Source organism: Pristis pectinata, chromosome 2 (genome assembly GCF_009764475.1).
Source record: "Pristis pectinata isolate sPriPec2 chromosome 2, sPriPec2.1.pri, whole genome shotgun sequence".
Classification (NCBI taxonomy): Eukaryota; Metazoa; Chordata; class Chondrichthyes; order Rhinopristiformes; family Pristidae; genus Pristis; species Pristis pectinata.
The window spans coordinates 131,883,825-131,900,061 of record NC_067406.1 but is presented as its reverse complement, the minus strand read 5'-3'; the positions used below and the strand labels follow the sequence as shown (position 1 = coordinate 131,900,061).

Here is a 16,237-nt window from a genome sequence, read left to right as displayed (position 1 = left end):
GCCTTCGTTCCACTTAACCTTCCTAATTGTTTGCAATACTTCCACTTTAACTTTCAGTGACTATAGCCTGGCGTTATGGAAGGATTGCATTCCTAGAAAACTGTCCATATTGCACTTTTTCAGAATGAGAACCCTTGACAAAAATTGACAAAATTTGTTGTTTTGCATTTTGTGTTTATTTAGTTTTTTTTTCTTACATTAATTCCGTAAGAGCAAATTTGTATTCCATATCTCAGATTTTTTGGTCATGAATTGTGAACTCTGTAAGGGTGAATTTCAATTACCTGAACTTCTGTAATGTGGGGATACACTGTACAAGGTCACACAGGTCCCTGCTGCACACCAAATCCTTTCAGTCTTTCACTAATTAAGTAGTACTCTGCTTTTCTAATTTTCTACTAAGGTGGAAGACCTCACATTTTTCACGTAACATTGCATCAGCCTTGTTACTTCACTTAATCTGTTCACATGCCTATGAAGCCTCTCCAGACTCTCCTCATGACCAGACTGATACCTGGCTTTGTATCTTCAGCATGCATGGATACATTACATTTGATCCCCCTCATACAAATCATTGATGTTGAAAAGCTGGGGCCTCAGCACCAATCCCTGCAGCACCTCACTACTCTCAGCCTTACAACCTGAAAATGACCCATTTATTCCCATTCTCTGTATGCTCTCCATTATCTACACCAGTATATTTCATCAATCTTGTAATCTCTAAATATGTCTAATAACCACTTATGTGGCACCTCATCAAAAGCCTTTTTGAATGTCCAAATACTATGAGTTCCAAAACAAAATATTGTTTTGAATTTACTCTTTCCTGCTAATTATTGAATGCCTCTGACATTTTCCGAATCCTTTCTCATAACTCTCCCCTCTGAGTCTAATGATCAACCTTATCTCTTGGGCTTGTATGGCCTGAATTGTCCAATCATTTCCAAATTCAGGAGTACGGCCTTTCCAGAGATGCAATGAACAAAAACTAAGTTATCTCCTGGCAAAGCGTGCCTAATACTACACTCTTTGAAATGTAGCATTAGACCCGAGAAAGAACCATTCTTGACCGAGGAAAATGTCCTCTGGTCTGGTGGCACAGTTATAAATATATACATGTCTATACAAAGTAAAATAGCTTGAAATAGCTCTTGGAAAAGGAATGAAATGAAATTCTGATCCTTGCATTGACTGATCGCCATCCCAAACTAGAGACAAAGTTTATTAAAATGTAACAATATATCACAGATCTTTTGATCTCTTGACTTGGGTGCAACACAATACAATTTCCAAAAGAAACGTTCTCAAAATTAATATTAATGTTTCTGCATCCCACTGTTGCTGAAACTAATCTCCTCTAAAATGAGAAAGTTGGTTCACTAAACAGTATGGAGATGGTAGAAAGATAAGTCGGTAAAAATCTGGAAAGAGAAGAAAAACATAGGTCACTGTCTCAGAAGCTTACCTTTCTTGAGGTGGTTATGTTCTTCCCTCACTGGTCTTGTAATCAATGTGCACGGGTGTGAAATTAACTTGCACTTGTGGTGCTCACAGGTGCATGTCTTGTTCACACTCTACATCAGCCTCTTCATCTACCTTCATTAACATTATATTCTAATCTTATCACCCTCATGTGCCAATATTCATCTATGCCAATAGCATTCTAGACATCCTAATAAAAGAAAGTTTCTCCTGAATTCGTCATTAGACTTATAGAATATAACAGCACAGTACAGACCCTTCAGCTCACAATGTTGTGCTGACATTTTATCCTGATCTAAGATCTATCTAACCCTTCCCTCCCACAGAGCCTCCAATTTCTCTATCATTCATGTCGCTATTTAAGAGTCTCTTAAACGTCCCTAATGTATCTGCCCCCACAATCTCTGCCAGCAGTGCGTTCCACGCACCCACCACTCTCTGTGTAAAAAACTTACCTCTGACATCCCCCCCATACCTTCCTCCAATCACCTTAAAATTATGCCCCCTCATATTAGCCATTTTCATCCTGGGAAAAAGTCTATGCCTCTGATCATCTTGTACACCTCTATCAAGTCACCTCTCATCCTCCTTCTCTCCAAAGAGAAAAGCCCTAGCTCACTCAACCTATCCTCATAAGACATGCTCTCCAATCCAGGCAGCATCTTGCTAAATCTCCTCTGCACCCTCTCTAAAGCTTCCATGTCCTTCCTATAATGAGGCAACCAGAACTGAATTTATGATCTCACTTGTGGGAAGAAATATCTTTTGCATGTCTACAGTAGTAAACCCATTCATTATCTTAAAATGCTTCTCTCAGGTCACCTCTGTTTCTATTTTTCTATGGAAAAGAATCACAACTTGTTCAACTTTCTCTTATATATTGTTAATAAAAGCACACAGTTAAACAGATTTTAGCCTTTTGGTTTTTATTCACAAATTGAAAAACAGTGAGTAAATGGCTATTTTAATAGGTAAACCATAAAATAATTCTGCCAAAAAATTGGCCAATACTTTTTTCCCCAAAACATGACAATAAATTACAGTCCTTTAAAATGCCAGTAAATGAAAATGAACAGGAAAAAACTTCAGATCATTAAAAAGATTGCATCACATCAGAGACATATTCTCTGTGAAAAATTTACGAGACAGAATTGATACTGAGCACACTCCAATCAGGTCTCCTGAGTGATTACTCCCCCCCCCCCCCCACATCAATCAAAAATATGACATTTTTTTAATATAATACCTTTTTTCTCAATGGAACAGATTAAATTGGATATTAGTGTCTCAAAGGCAGTTTTTTTATTGGCTTGTTTTCTGAGATTGGTGGGTCTCAGCCGACATCCAGAAAACAAAAGCAGATAGTACATGAAATACCCAATAGGTCGGCAGCATCTATAGGGAAAGAAACACAGTTAACTTATCATCAGAATGATCCTTCATCAGTAACATCAACTCTGTTTTCTCTCCTAGAAAAATATGGCCCATACTTTTCTTCAAAACATGATAATAAATTACAATCTGTAGCGGCTGCTACCGCGATGTGAAAACAAGACACTAGTCGAAGGGTTTCAGAACAAGAACTGGTTTATTTTCCCGCCTTGCACGGGCCTTTTAGGAGAGACTGTTCCCACCCACCGAAAATGGAAATGACATATACGTTACATCATCAAACCTTCCCCGCGTGCGGGTTCTCCCTGTTGCTCGGGGAAGACGAAGGCCCAATGCCATCTTGGGCCTCGCCGCTCCGACGACGCGTGACCTGACCGCCGAGCTGGTTCGCTTGCTCGGACGGTGAGTCACTACAAATCCTTTAAAAAGGCAGTAATAAAAATGAACAGGAAGAAACTTCAGATCATTAAGAAGATTGAATCACACCAAATATATATATTCTCTGTGAAAATCCCTGACCCACTAGTTCCAGAACTTTCTGTATATATTTCACACTTTCAGCATCAGCAGCTTTTTGCTTTTCAGAAAGAAATAGGAACATTTTGCAATTGCCCCAGCGGAAATTTCCAGAAACCGCTATTTGGAATCTTTGCAACTGAGGCCCTGCACAGCAAAATGGTCTTCCTCGCTGTAATGGAATAGCCAATAAACAAAAATTTCGGTGGCTGGTTTGGAACTGCAAAAAAAGCATCAGATTCTGAGGACACTATGAATTTTCCCAATTTCACTCTAAGTTGTTTAAAAACTGAAAACCAAAAATCGAATAACTGAAATGTTAGAATTTAAAAAAGCTTTAAAGGATAAGTACTTAAAAAATCTAAATGCCCCCAAAAATCTAAACACCCATCTGAAATTTAAAAATAAAAACTTTTAAAAGTTAAATAAAGATTCAAATTTAAGTATAAAGACTATTTTTAAACTATGAACATACTTAAAAGTTACAAGGAACACTTATTTGAGGACCTGACAGTAATTCCTTCTTTTCAAAGAAAGGGGAAAACGACCAAAACACAGGAAAAGATAAGACAAGCTGTGTCAGCAACATCAGATTTCCATGTTCACTTGCATTCTCCTGCAATATCTGGAACTCCCTCCCTATTTGTAAAAACGTAGCCTGATCAACAGAACACACATGAACATTTTACTTCAGGTCACCTCAGTCTTCGTGATTATAAATTCTTGAAAAGCAACAAAAAACTGCAGATGCTGGCAAACTGAAAAAAAAACAGAGAATACTGGATACAAACAGCTGATCAGGCAGTATCTGTGCAGAGAGAGTAACAGAGTAAACATTGCAGTTGCAACAACCCTTCATTAGAACACAAGAAGCTGCCGGGTTTGGTGGACTCTGCCCAATACATCATGGCCACATCCCTCCCCACCATCGGTAGTATCTACAGGAGGCGCTGCCTCAAGAAGGCAACATCCATCAAAGATCCCCACCGTCCAGGCTATGCCATCTTCTTGCAGCTACCATTGGGCAGGGGGTACAGAAATTGGTAAATTGGTAAAAGCCTGAAGTCCCACATCACCAGGTTCAAGAACAGGTACTTCCCTTTAACCATTTGCTTCTTGAACCAACCAGCGCAACCCTAATCATTACAGTTCAGCAACACTATGATCACTTTGCACTTAAATTGATTTTTTTTGTCTAATTGTGTTCTTTCTTGTAAAAATTATGTATAATTTGTTTAATTTATGTTTTTCTTGTGAATGCTGCTTATATGATGCTATGTGCCTGTGATGCTGCTGCAAGTAAGTTTTTCATTGCACCTGTGCACACATGTTCTTGTGCATATGACAATAAATTCGACTTTGAGTAGTAAAGGACCATTGATGCAAAACATTAACTCTGTTTCTCTCTCCACAGATGCTACTAAGTTTCTCCCGCATTTTCTGTAATAAATCTTGGAAGTTTTCATTAAAGCAGCCTGCAGATTCCATGAGGTTTTGTCTAATTTAGTTAGCCACGAGAATAAGTTGAAGCCAATGCTTTTTGTACCATTGTGTTGATGTTGGTTCATAGACATGCTGGTGCATTGGCATCTTGAATCACATAGAATGCATAAGATTGTGCAGGGAGAATGATTGGACTTCTTGCCTGAAGTGCTTTACCCTTGATAACAGGCAAGGTCCTGTGATCCACCATCTTGAGTAGCTGACCATTGAGTTTAACGGACCTGTAAAACAGACAAAATTTCTAGTTTCTGTAGTAGAACCAAGCCCTGGTCATCAATCTGAAACATCAGTCTGGTTTCTCTCTCCACAGATGCTGCCTGACTTGCTGAGTAGTTCCAGCATTCTATGTTTATTTAAGCCTTGGTTGTTTTAATTTCCCTCATTTATCAAATTGCTTGCACTCAATATACCATTTTTCCAATACCTAGACTATTCATAACTGACCAATACTTCCTAATTGATTGTATAAAATTCCATTGCATTGCCCATTAAACCATAGCATTGTGCAATAGAATTTCTAGCTCCTTAATTTCCCTCAAGCTCCTACTCATCAAACATCCCTAGATCACTGCTGCATGCAACCTCAGTTCAAACTAATCATCTGCCCACAAAGATCCAACCACAAAGCTTTCTATTTTGCTAGATTCTGGCACATTGTCCTGGAAAATGTGGGTGCTTCACTGTTGGATCTTCAGAACCTTGATATCCAAGAACATAAAACCAAGAACATAAAACCATGAACACGAGGAGCAGGAGTACACCGTACCACCTCTTGAGCCTGCTTCAACATCAAAAGGATCGTGGCCGATGTAATCTTTGCCTCAACTCCTCTTTCCTGCCTGCTCTGCACAACCCATATACCTGAAATGACTTTATAGAGATTTATAAAATCATGAGGGGCATCAATAAGGTGAATGGTCACAGTCTTTTTCCTGGGGTAGGGGTGCCTATAACTAGAGGGATAAAGTGAGAGGGGAAAGATTTAAAGAGGACCTGAGGGGTAACTTTTTCCACACAGAGGGTGGTGGGTAAATGGAATGAGCTGCCAGAAGAAGTGCTGGAGGCACTGTACAATTACAACATTTAAAAGACAGTTAAGACAGGTACATGGATAAGAAAGGTTTAGAGGGATATGGGCCAAATGCAGGCAAATAGGACTAGCTTAGGTAGACAACTTGGTTGCTACGGATGAGTTGCATCAAAGGGCCTGTTTCCGTGCTGTATAAATCTATGACTCTCAATTTCCCAAAATCCAAAAATCCATCTACTTCAGCCTTGAATATTTTTCAATGACTCAGCCTTCACAGTTTGGGACACAGAAGTCCAAAGATTCATGACCCTCTGAGAGCAGAACTTCTCTTCATTGCCATTCTAAATGGGCAACTTATTTTGTTACAATGCCCACAGTTCCAGGCAAGGTCTCAGCATCCACCCTACCACACCCCAAGACCCCCCCCCCCCCCCAAGAATCTTAAACAGTTCAGTAATTCTACTTCTGGTTCTACAATGAGCTGAAGCCTAACCTACTCAACCTTTCCTCATGAGGCAACCCCATTATCACTTGGATCAACCCAGTGGACATTCCCTGAACTGTCACCAGCTCATGTCACATCTCTGCCCTCCAGTACCAGCCTGATGAAATGCTTTCTCTGGCGACTATTGGAGACACTCTGCAAGTCAAAGTAGAAACCTAGGCTGTTATCTTAAAAAGAACAATAATTAACTCACTGCCACGGCTGATTTTATAAAGAAAAAACAAGACATTTTGTGGACCTTTAATAAACAAAATGATTTTGACTTGACCCACCCACAGAGTTCCATTGAAAGGCATTTTTGGCTATTTTGCCAATTCTATTATAATTATCTTGAGTTGCACGCAGCATGATAAGGAACACTACAGAAAATAGAAACTTGAGAAATTGTGGCAATATTCCTTCATTTTGCCCTTCAAGGACAGAGCAAAGTGTCTCACTTGTCAGAGAAAGAGATCCTCAGCAGCGGTGGCAGGAGGGTGAAGATGCTGATGTTGGAGTGGCTGACGAGAAAGTGAAAGGTTTTAAAGGGGAATTTAAGAATAGCTGTGGAGAAGGCAAGGAAGTGGGAGATCCAGTGAAATGGCTCGTAGCAAAGCTGCAGTGGCTGTGTAAGAGATAGAGCAGTGAAGCAATGTTGGAACAGAGGGTCTGTCAAGAACACTTCAGTGGGGATACTAAGACAGAGGAAGTTCAGCTGTCCTGTAATTCCTTTTTACTACCTTGATGTACTTATGTGTGGAATGATCTGTCTGGATGGCATGCAAGCAAACAAAAGTTTTTCACTGTATATTGGTACATTTGACAATAATAAATCAATACCATAATTAATCTGCTGACCTGCAGGAACACGATCTGTGATAGGGCCACGGGACCCAGTGTGGGCAAGGACAGTGGCTGAAAAATTGCATGAAAGCTGCTGTATAAGCTACAAGTCATTGCTACAAGTGGTGGGTGTCCTGGTTGAGAGGGAAGAGAGTATCCAAAATGGTTGCAATAGGTATGTAAATTGGTTTATTATTGTCACATGTACAGTGAAAAACTTGGTTTGCATGCCATCCATACAGATCATCTCATTACAGCAGTCCATTGAGGTAGTACAAGGATGCAGAATAACAGAATGCAGAATGAAGTGCTACAATTACAGGAAAGTGAAGTGCGGGCAGACAGTAAGGTGCAAGGCCATAACGAGGTAGATTGTGAGGTCAAGAGTCAAACCTATCATACTAGGGGACTATTCAATAGTCTTATAACAGCAGGATAGAAGCCATCCTTGAGCCTGGTGGTACATGCATTCAGGCTGGTCAGCAGTTAGGCCTGAATTTGTATTGATCTTCCTGGAAAAGTGTGGAAAGATTGCAGCAAGGACTGAATATAGAATAACTGGCCGCGTGCCACACATTAAAATACAATTACAAACTGAGGGCCGTTCAGCCACTGTCACTCTGGAAGGAGAAAGGGTTTCTTACTGTGAATATAATCCTTCCTCACTTTCACCAGGTTGCAGCAAGAACTGAGTAATTTTGTTGAACAGGCCAAAGTGCAGAAGGATCTGCTTGTCTTGGGTACTCAAGTTCAAAGCAAACATCGTCACAGCTCCCTTTTGATAGGTTTCACTGAAAGTGGAAAAAGATAAATTGAACTATAGAACATAGAAGAGTACAGCACAATACAGGCCCTTCGGCCCACAATGTTGTGCCTACCTTTGAACCTCGCCTAAGACTATCTAACCCCTTCTTCCCACATATCCCTCTATTTTAAATTCCTCCATATGCTTATCTAGTAATCTCTTGACTTTAATCAATGTACCTGCCTCCACCGCCCCAGGCAGTGCATTCCATGCCCCAACCACTCTCTGAGTAAAAAACCTTCCTCTGATATCTCCCTTGAACTTCCCACCCATTACTTTAAAGCCATGCCCTCTTGTATTAAGCATTGGTGCCCTGGGAAAGAGGCGCTGGCTGTCCATGCTATCTGTTCCTCTTAATATTTTGTACACCTCTATCATATCTCCCCTTATCCTCCTCCTCTCCAAAGAGTAAAGCCCTAGCTCCCTTAGTCTCTCCTCATAATGTATACTCTCTAAACCAGGCAGCATCCTGGTAAATCTCCTCTGCACTCTTTCCAACGCTTCCACATCCTTCCTATAATGAGGCGACCAGAACTGGACACAGTACTCTAAGTGTGGTCTAACCAGCGTCTTATAGAGCTGCATCATTACGTCGCGGCTCTTAAACTCAATCCCTCGACTTATAAAAGCTAACACTCCATAAGCTTTCTTAACTACCCTATCCACCTGTGAGGCAACTTTCAGGGATCGGTGGATATGGACCCCCAGATCCCTCTGCTCCTCCACACTACCCACAATCCTGCCATTAACTTTGTACTCTGCCTTGGAGTTTGTCCTTCCAAAGTGTACCACCTCACACTTCTCCAGATTGAACTCCATCTGCCATCTCGCAGCCCAGCTCTGCATCCTATTAACTAGTATTACCTGCTTTTAATTAGGTTGTTGTGACACCTGAATCCCACATACTTTGCTAATGACTTTTGCAATAGTGCAGTTAAGACTGCTCTCCCCAACCTCCTGTCCTACCAAACCACAGACACCATGGTTCTCAGAGAACATCAATAATTAAAATAAAAAAATGTGTCCAGGCTCAATTTCTGACACCAGTACACATTTTCACACAGCCACACAAGATATCTGCAGCTTTGCTGTATTTTTATCCTTCCTGGAAACTAAATACAAATGGCAAAATGTCAAAAGTCACTTTGTTTTTGCTTCATTTGAAGCTGAATAATGCTGGTGGGAATTAATTTTCATTCTTAAGATAAAAGGAACAGGAAAAAAAAACAATTATGGAGAGATTGGTGTCAGCATTTGCAGGTTTATATCCTTAGAGTTGAACAGAAGGTATTGACAACTATTACAATGGTTTCTTATCACAAAAATAACAGAGGCACATGGATTAATAGTCTAGCAATGAGTGAGCAATGGTTAGTGAGAATCTCTTCATCTCTAAATGGTGGTGTTAATCCATTTTGTGTAAATTATGAATGCATTAAGTTTAAACAGCAGCTTTTTATCTTGGGAAAATCACATTAAAATGTCTCCATCTGCACACATTTTTTTTTATCAGTTTTGCCCATGATGGGTGAAACCTATGTCCATATTTAGAAAGGAAACTTCCAATGTAAAAGTATACATTGATACGTAGTGATGGTGGCAAATTACTTTTGTCCGCCATTTCCTCTGTTGTACTGCTTTCAGTTTTGCTATTTCATTATATAGCATTGAAAATCAAGCAGAATGTAGATTTCGACTGAAAAATTTCTGCATTACCTGGCTTAATTATTTCTCGCTCGGAACCCTGCAGCACCTGAATGGTACACTTGGTCCTGACTCCTCAGTTGCAAGGACACAGGAGATAATCCAGTATCAGTTGTGGTCACTTTACAGTTTTGCTAATTTTCACTTTTTAATCTTAGGTAGGTGTAGAAGATCCCAGAACACTGAGCATTTTGAAAAAGAAAGGGGCATTCTCACATGTGTTTTGGACGTTATTTATCCTCTGACCAACATCTAAATAGAAATGATCTGGTCAATGTGACGTTGCTGTTTGTGGGAGATTGCTATGTACAGATTGGCCAATAAATTTCCCACATTGTAGGGCCAAACTTCAAAAGTATAATGTTGGGATATCCAATGACAAAGGAGCTAGAGAAGCGGAAATTTGTTCTTCCTTTTGACAAAGGTTTGTGATAAGTTAATTCTTCATAGTTTGCTTCTAGCTTCCTCATCATTAAATAGACTGAAGTGAAATCCTGATATTGACCGTTTTGAACTTCAGTGTGACAACACCAGCAAGCTTTTAGGACAATTGAAATGCACCCTATCAATATCCAGAATATCCCAGGCCAGTAGAATTGTGTTCAGGATCCCTCATTACCTATTGGGATTGGTACAGTGCATGTACACACGCAGAGTTCCCTTGTTTCCATCACTGTGTGTAGCAGATACATTCAGTACCTTGGTGCCTACCAGTTTTTTATAAATTAGGGAAAGCCAGTAATCCTGCAGAAAAAAAAACAAGGATTATACTAATGCCATAGTCATAAACTTATCAAGATTAGGAGATAGTCTCTAAAATGTAACATTTTGCATTAAATCAGAGGCAAAATATGTACAATCTTTCAAATCGCTCTGGACCACAAAGTCCAGTGAAGGTTCAATTAAATAGGATTTTACAAGCTTTTTCAATTATGCAATGCTACCTTTTCATTTAAGTACTGAACTATACATACGGGCAAAGGATCAAGATGCCAATCCACCAGCTGGTAGTATGCTGCCCCAAACAAAACCTGCCTGATGACAACATCAATACCCAGTTTAGCGGACAGCCCAAGTTTGTCCAACCACCTGTAAAAGAATGCAGAGTAGATAAGGACCATTGGCTGATCTAATGTCACCCACATTTTCTCAAAAAGATAACAAGCCTCTTTGGGTATTCAGCACACCTGGTGTGAACAAAGAGGAACACTTTGTAGAGCTATTTTGATTTAATTCTTTGCAGATCTTTCTCCACTGAATGCCATTCTGTGCATCAAAGAAGAGTCCTAAGTGCTTCCATCAATGTACTGAAACCAAGCTCTGTCCATAACTTTCCACAGAATTGATGAGATCATGTGATTAAAGATCAACTCCTCCAAACATTCACTTTACCAATGGTTTAACTGCTAGTTCAGTCTGTCTCCTTTGAGAAAGGACTATGGTTTATCAACCTTGAATAGCCCCAAATCTTTAAATTACCTTGCAACTAGTGGCCTGAGTCGATGTTAGTTAGCAGTTGCAAGTTATAGGGCAGTTAAATTTACGGGAAATGGTCCCAGTGTCTCTCTGATTAGGGAAGGTGACTAAATGTAACCTGGATTCCCATTACTGATCACTAACCTGCCATGTCCTTGGATGTGGATGTTGGGGAAAAGACAAGATTGAGTTAAGATGTGTTGCTTTCCCCAGCTGAATATATTTCCAACCCAGTCAAGGCTTATGCACAAGTAGTTTAGAGTTAACAGAAACCTACAAGGTGAGGCTGAACTTCAGCAATAAATCAAAGACTGGAGCCCTATAAATTAGTTTGCAAAGTCCTGTTTCTGGTAATTCTATTGCACTTCACTTTCAGAGAGGGAGAGAAGTGATAAATATACATTAGAAAGTTTTTGTTTTACTCAATTTGCCATCTAGTCATTTTTACGCAGTTTTCAAAACAGGAATTTTGCAAATATTTCATGAAACCGCAGGGGAGCAAAAAGTGCTAAAATATTGACTTTATCCAAAGGAAAAGCAAAATTATACAAGCCTAAAACTATAAAGAGCTACAAGTACTCCTGGTGATGGTGCACGATTCATGCTGAACATCTGGAGCCGACAAAATCTGAAGTCAGGTCCTTAATTGGTTAGGTTGGCACAATCCAGAGCAATGGGGTGAAAGTCTGCTGGCCAGCGGTCCTCCACCCATTAAATTTAGGCTTCAGGGTTGGAGAAATGGGAGAAAGTGGGATAAGCACAGGTAACAAGGCAGAAGTGAAGGTCAATATCATCCGAGAATGGACAACAGAGACTGAGCAGATTCTATTGCAACTGCTGGATGATAGAAATTATACTAAGCAAAGAATTATGCACTGGAATTATCAACATACTTTGGAAGACAATGGATGATTTCTACTCACATAAAACCAGCTACAAATTTATCCGATAGGTCAGGAGCTCCTCCTCCAAAAGCTGAACTGGTCTCACCCAACCATACTTTCTTACCGGGAACAGTTTTAGCCACAACCTGTGGTAGGAGAAAACATTCCGCAATAAAAGCAAGATTATGAGTAGCTCGGCAATACTTAACACATTATCTTAAGTCAGAATTGGCAAAAATGCATTAATTGTCCCAAGACCTGGTATATCTGAAGCTCATGAGCTTAAGCTTGGAAGTTCTTCAGTGCTGGGAAACAAGTGATGTGTGCCAGACAAGCTTCATGCAAGGCAAATGTTCATTGTATACGAGATCCACAAAGACATTTCCTCTGTTAACTCTGCCATTGGGCATCATAGAGCTGCAGAGTCACACAGCACGGAAACAGGCCCTTTGTTCCAACTCAGCCATATCAACCAAGGGCAGGCATGGTAGTGTAATGGTTAGCATAATGTTTTACAGCGCCAGTGACCCTGGTTCAAGTCCGGCTGCTGTCTGTGAGGAGTTTGTACATTCTCCCCTTGTCTGCATGGGTTTCCTCTGAGTGGTCTGGTTTCCTCCCACATTCCAAAGACGTACGGGTTAGGAAGTTGTGGGCATGGTACATTGGCGCCGGAAGCATGGCGACACTTGCGGGCTGCCCCCAGAACACTCTATGCAAAAAGGTGCATTTCACTGTGTATTTTGATGTACATGTGACTAATAAAGATGTCTTAAAAGTTATCTATCTGAGCTAGTCCCATTTGCCTGCGTTTGACCCATATCCCTCTAAACCTTTCCTATCCATGTACCTGTCCAAATGTCTTTTAAACATTGTAATTGTACCTGCCTCTACCACTTCTTTGTACTGCTTGTTCCATATACCCACCACCCTCTGTGTGAGAAGGTTACCCCTCAGGTCCCTTTTAAATTTTTCCCCTCTCACCTTAAATCTACATCCCCTAGCTCCTTCATCAAGTGAAAGAAATCAGCTAGATTATGGAAGTGTCCCAGAGGTGAGCTGGAGTTGGTCAGGACCTTGAGGGGGTTGTGTCATTGAAAAGGTTATTATCATTTGAGGAAGCAGTGGCATCGAGGTCAAGAGCTGGTGGCAGTGAGATGGGTTGGTGTTGTAATTGGACATGAGAATAATGGTGCAGGGGTGAGGTCTACAATAGTCGGGTGAATAGTTAACTAAAAGGAGAACTACAAGACTCCACAGGCATGGACCTGGTTGGGGGAGTCCACTTTATGTATAGCTGAAGCAGGGGTCACGTACGTAGTGAAAGCCTGTTTCTGCGTGAGAGCTCTGTGCCTTCAGCAGCCATGCATGGGTGACTGAATTTCCTAGAATGGTCTCCAACAAATGTTGCTTGGCTTTGGATGCCACTAAGCAAGCCCAGGAGCCTTTGTACATCAAACACAAAGGATCCAGAAGCAACTTTGCTAACAACCCAGTAATTACCCAATCACAACATTTTATTAGAGAACCAACAGTTTATCTCATAGCATGTGATAGCATATCAAGCCCACATTAATACCACACTTTCCACAGCTGCTGCCTGACCTGCTGAGTGTTTCCAGTATTTTCTGTTTTTATTTCAGATTTCTAGCATCTGCAGTTTTTTCTAATGATTTTTAGCCCACATATTCTCGGTTTTACCCTCCTTAATTGTGGTGACAACTGATGAAAAAAGCCACTATTGTTGCAAACATTTAGACCATTTGGTCATTGTCTGGAGCAGACTTTACGATCAGTTTCCATCATTAACTTCTGGCCAGCTGTAAGCAAATAGTTTTCTGTGTCTGACTAGTTCTGATGTTGAACATGAATGTTTAGCTTACCTTAAGAATTTCCTTAATTCTCCACACAAGGCTGTCTAACACCTGGGGGCTCAGGAAGTCCTTCAGTGATGTGTTCCTCCCATTCACATAATAACTGGGGAACAAAAAAAAGAGTTACTTTATTAAAACAGTATATAATTCAGAGAGGACAAGGTGTGCAAGTTAATGAAGGCATGTCTTCAAGAAAAGCCTTAATTACGGGCGGCACTGTAGCATAGCGGTTAGTGTAACGCTATTACAGCGCCAGCAATCGGGGTTCAATTCTGGCCACTGTCTGTAAGGAGTTTGTACGTTTTCCCCGTGACTGCATGGGTTTCCTCCGGGTGCTCCGGTTTCTTCCCACATTCCAAAGACATATGTGTTAATAGGTTAACATGGGTGTAATTGGGTGGCGTGGGCTCATTGGACTGGAAGGGCCTGTTACCGTGCTGTATAAATAAAGTACTCTCCTTTGGCAATAAATTAATGAATGAAAATGGAGAGGGTGGGTGCCTAATGCTTTGCTTCCTAAGTTCTGCTTAGCTTCTGGTAATCAGCCAACCTCCAGGAAACCCATGACACAATGCAAGAAATAATTTAGCAATCTCTTCTCTATGCCCGTCTCACAACCCCTAAAGTGTCCCCTGATGCCCTAGGGGTATGTGCAGGGTTGGGTGAATCCATTTCCAGTTGTTAGCAGGGCCACCAAAGGTAACAGTGTCCGTAGTAGTCCCCCCCCCCCCCCCCCCACCAGCCATCAAAAATGCAATCACTGCTCACTAGGTTTATTACTGCTTCCCCCGACTCCCAGGATCAGTGAGTTCAAATGCTCACAATGACCCTCTATTTGGGGGGGGGGGGGGGGGGGGTTGTAACTCTGCATTCAGCTTCTCATGTGGTCTTCTAAAGTTTGTGTACCCTTGTCCTGAAGACCAAGATAAAGTGAGTCAATTAAGTGGAATGCAGAAGGATGTTCGGTACTGACCTCAGTACCTCCTCAATATCTCCATGCCTCCTTTAAGCACTAATGGCCAATAACTATCATCAACTTTAGTTAGTTTTCCTTATAAACCCTCCAAGGCCATGTTGTGTCCCAATGAGATGGACTATGACCTCACAATCTACTTTGTTGCGACCTTGCACCTTATTGCACTGCACTTTCTCTGTAACTGTGACACTTTACTCTGTACTGTTATTGTTTTTACCTGTACTACATCAATGTACTCTGTACTAACCCAATGTAACTGCACCGCGTAATGAATTGACCTGTACGATCGGTATGCAAGACAAGTTTTTCACTGTACCTTGGTACAAGTGACAATAATAAACCAATTCCAATAAAAGGAACAGCACCATAAACCGTGCGGAGTTCAGGAGGTGGGGAATAGTGCTTGTGCCTTCACAAGTCATCAGTGTCTATGCTCGTGAGTCAAGGGCAAAGTCAGGATCATGCAACTGGAGGAGATCCATTTAGTATTCAGTGAACATGTGGTATGACTGGCTATTAATACAGTAGGGCCCCAACAAGCCTTTACAAGGAGGACCCATGAAAGACCCTCACTACCTGCCCAGTGAGCTGCACATCCATTCATCCCTTCTGCTTTTCTCATTTGTTCTTTATGGTGCAATACCCGTGATGTATCATCGTCAATAAATGAGTACTTACTGGTGCCAGGTGACCGCATCAAGAACTTTCCCTCCAGTCTCAAGAAATCTAAGGATAAGGAGGGACAAACATCTAATATTATTAGAATTAAAAGACAAGGTGGGACAAAGAATGATTGCTGAGATTAAAAAAAATTTCATGGATTATAGAGGATATTTCAGCAAGTGCGGACTGATGGGATGACTAGAATGCTCAATGTTCCGGCAATTATAGCTTAGATTGACAAATAAAAGTATATTTTTGATAATCGCCTGTTGGGGCCTGGACGGAGTTTCAGGAACCGAGCTTTAACACAGCTGAGTGCTATTCTCAACACACACAGCAAATGGACAATGGCAGATGGGAAAAAGTAACAAAAAGGAGAATCCATGCCCTCTATCACCTTGAAAGACACAGACAGCAGTTGCATTGGGCACCATTTAAAAGTGCATTGATTCTACAGCACTGAAGTAGACTATTTGGTACAAATGTATGGAGCACAAGTGCTGGTGTGGACAAGGCTACACCCATCCCTCAGTATTCAATGCCTTCTGTTCCTTTCTCTCCCTCCTTCTCCACTGAACTGCATCTGTTATTCACTTCAGTGGCATCTT

General features: G+C 41.0%; 1 protein-coding gene across 1 annotated transcript in view; it reads right to left on the bottom strand.

Moving 5' to 3' along the window:
- Window positions 1-3,051: 3,051 nt before the first annotated feature.
- hpse (heparanase) overlaps window positions 3,052-16,237 on the bottom strand; it is a 33,429-nt gene continuing 20,243 nt past the window's right edge. Inside the window, exons 6-13 of the mRNA XM_052044891.1 lie at window positions 15,645-15,692; window positions 14,000-14,093; window positions 12,159-12,265; window positions 10,734-10,848; window positions 10,379-10,503; window positions 7,895-8,041; window positions 4,937-5,114; window positions 3,052-3,293 (exon numbers count right to left, since the gene is read on the bottom strand). Of these exons, the coding sequence (XP_051900851.1) occupies window positions 4,955-5,114; window positions 7,895-8,041; window positions 10,379-10,503; window positions 10,734-10,848; window positions 12,159-12,265; window positions 14,000-14,093; window positions 15,645-15,692 (796 nt within the window). The 3' untranslated portion in view covers window positions 3,052-3,293; window positions 4,937-4,954. The remainder of the gene's footprint in view (window positions 3,294-4,936; window positions 5,115-7,894; window positions 8,042-10,378; window positions 10,504-10,733; window positions 10,849-12,158; window positions 12,266-13,999; window positions 14,094-15,644; window positions 15,693-16,237) is intronic.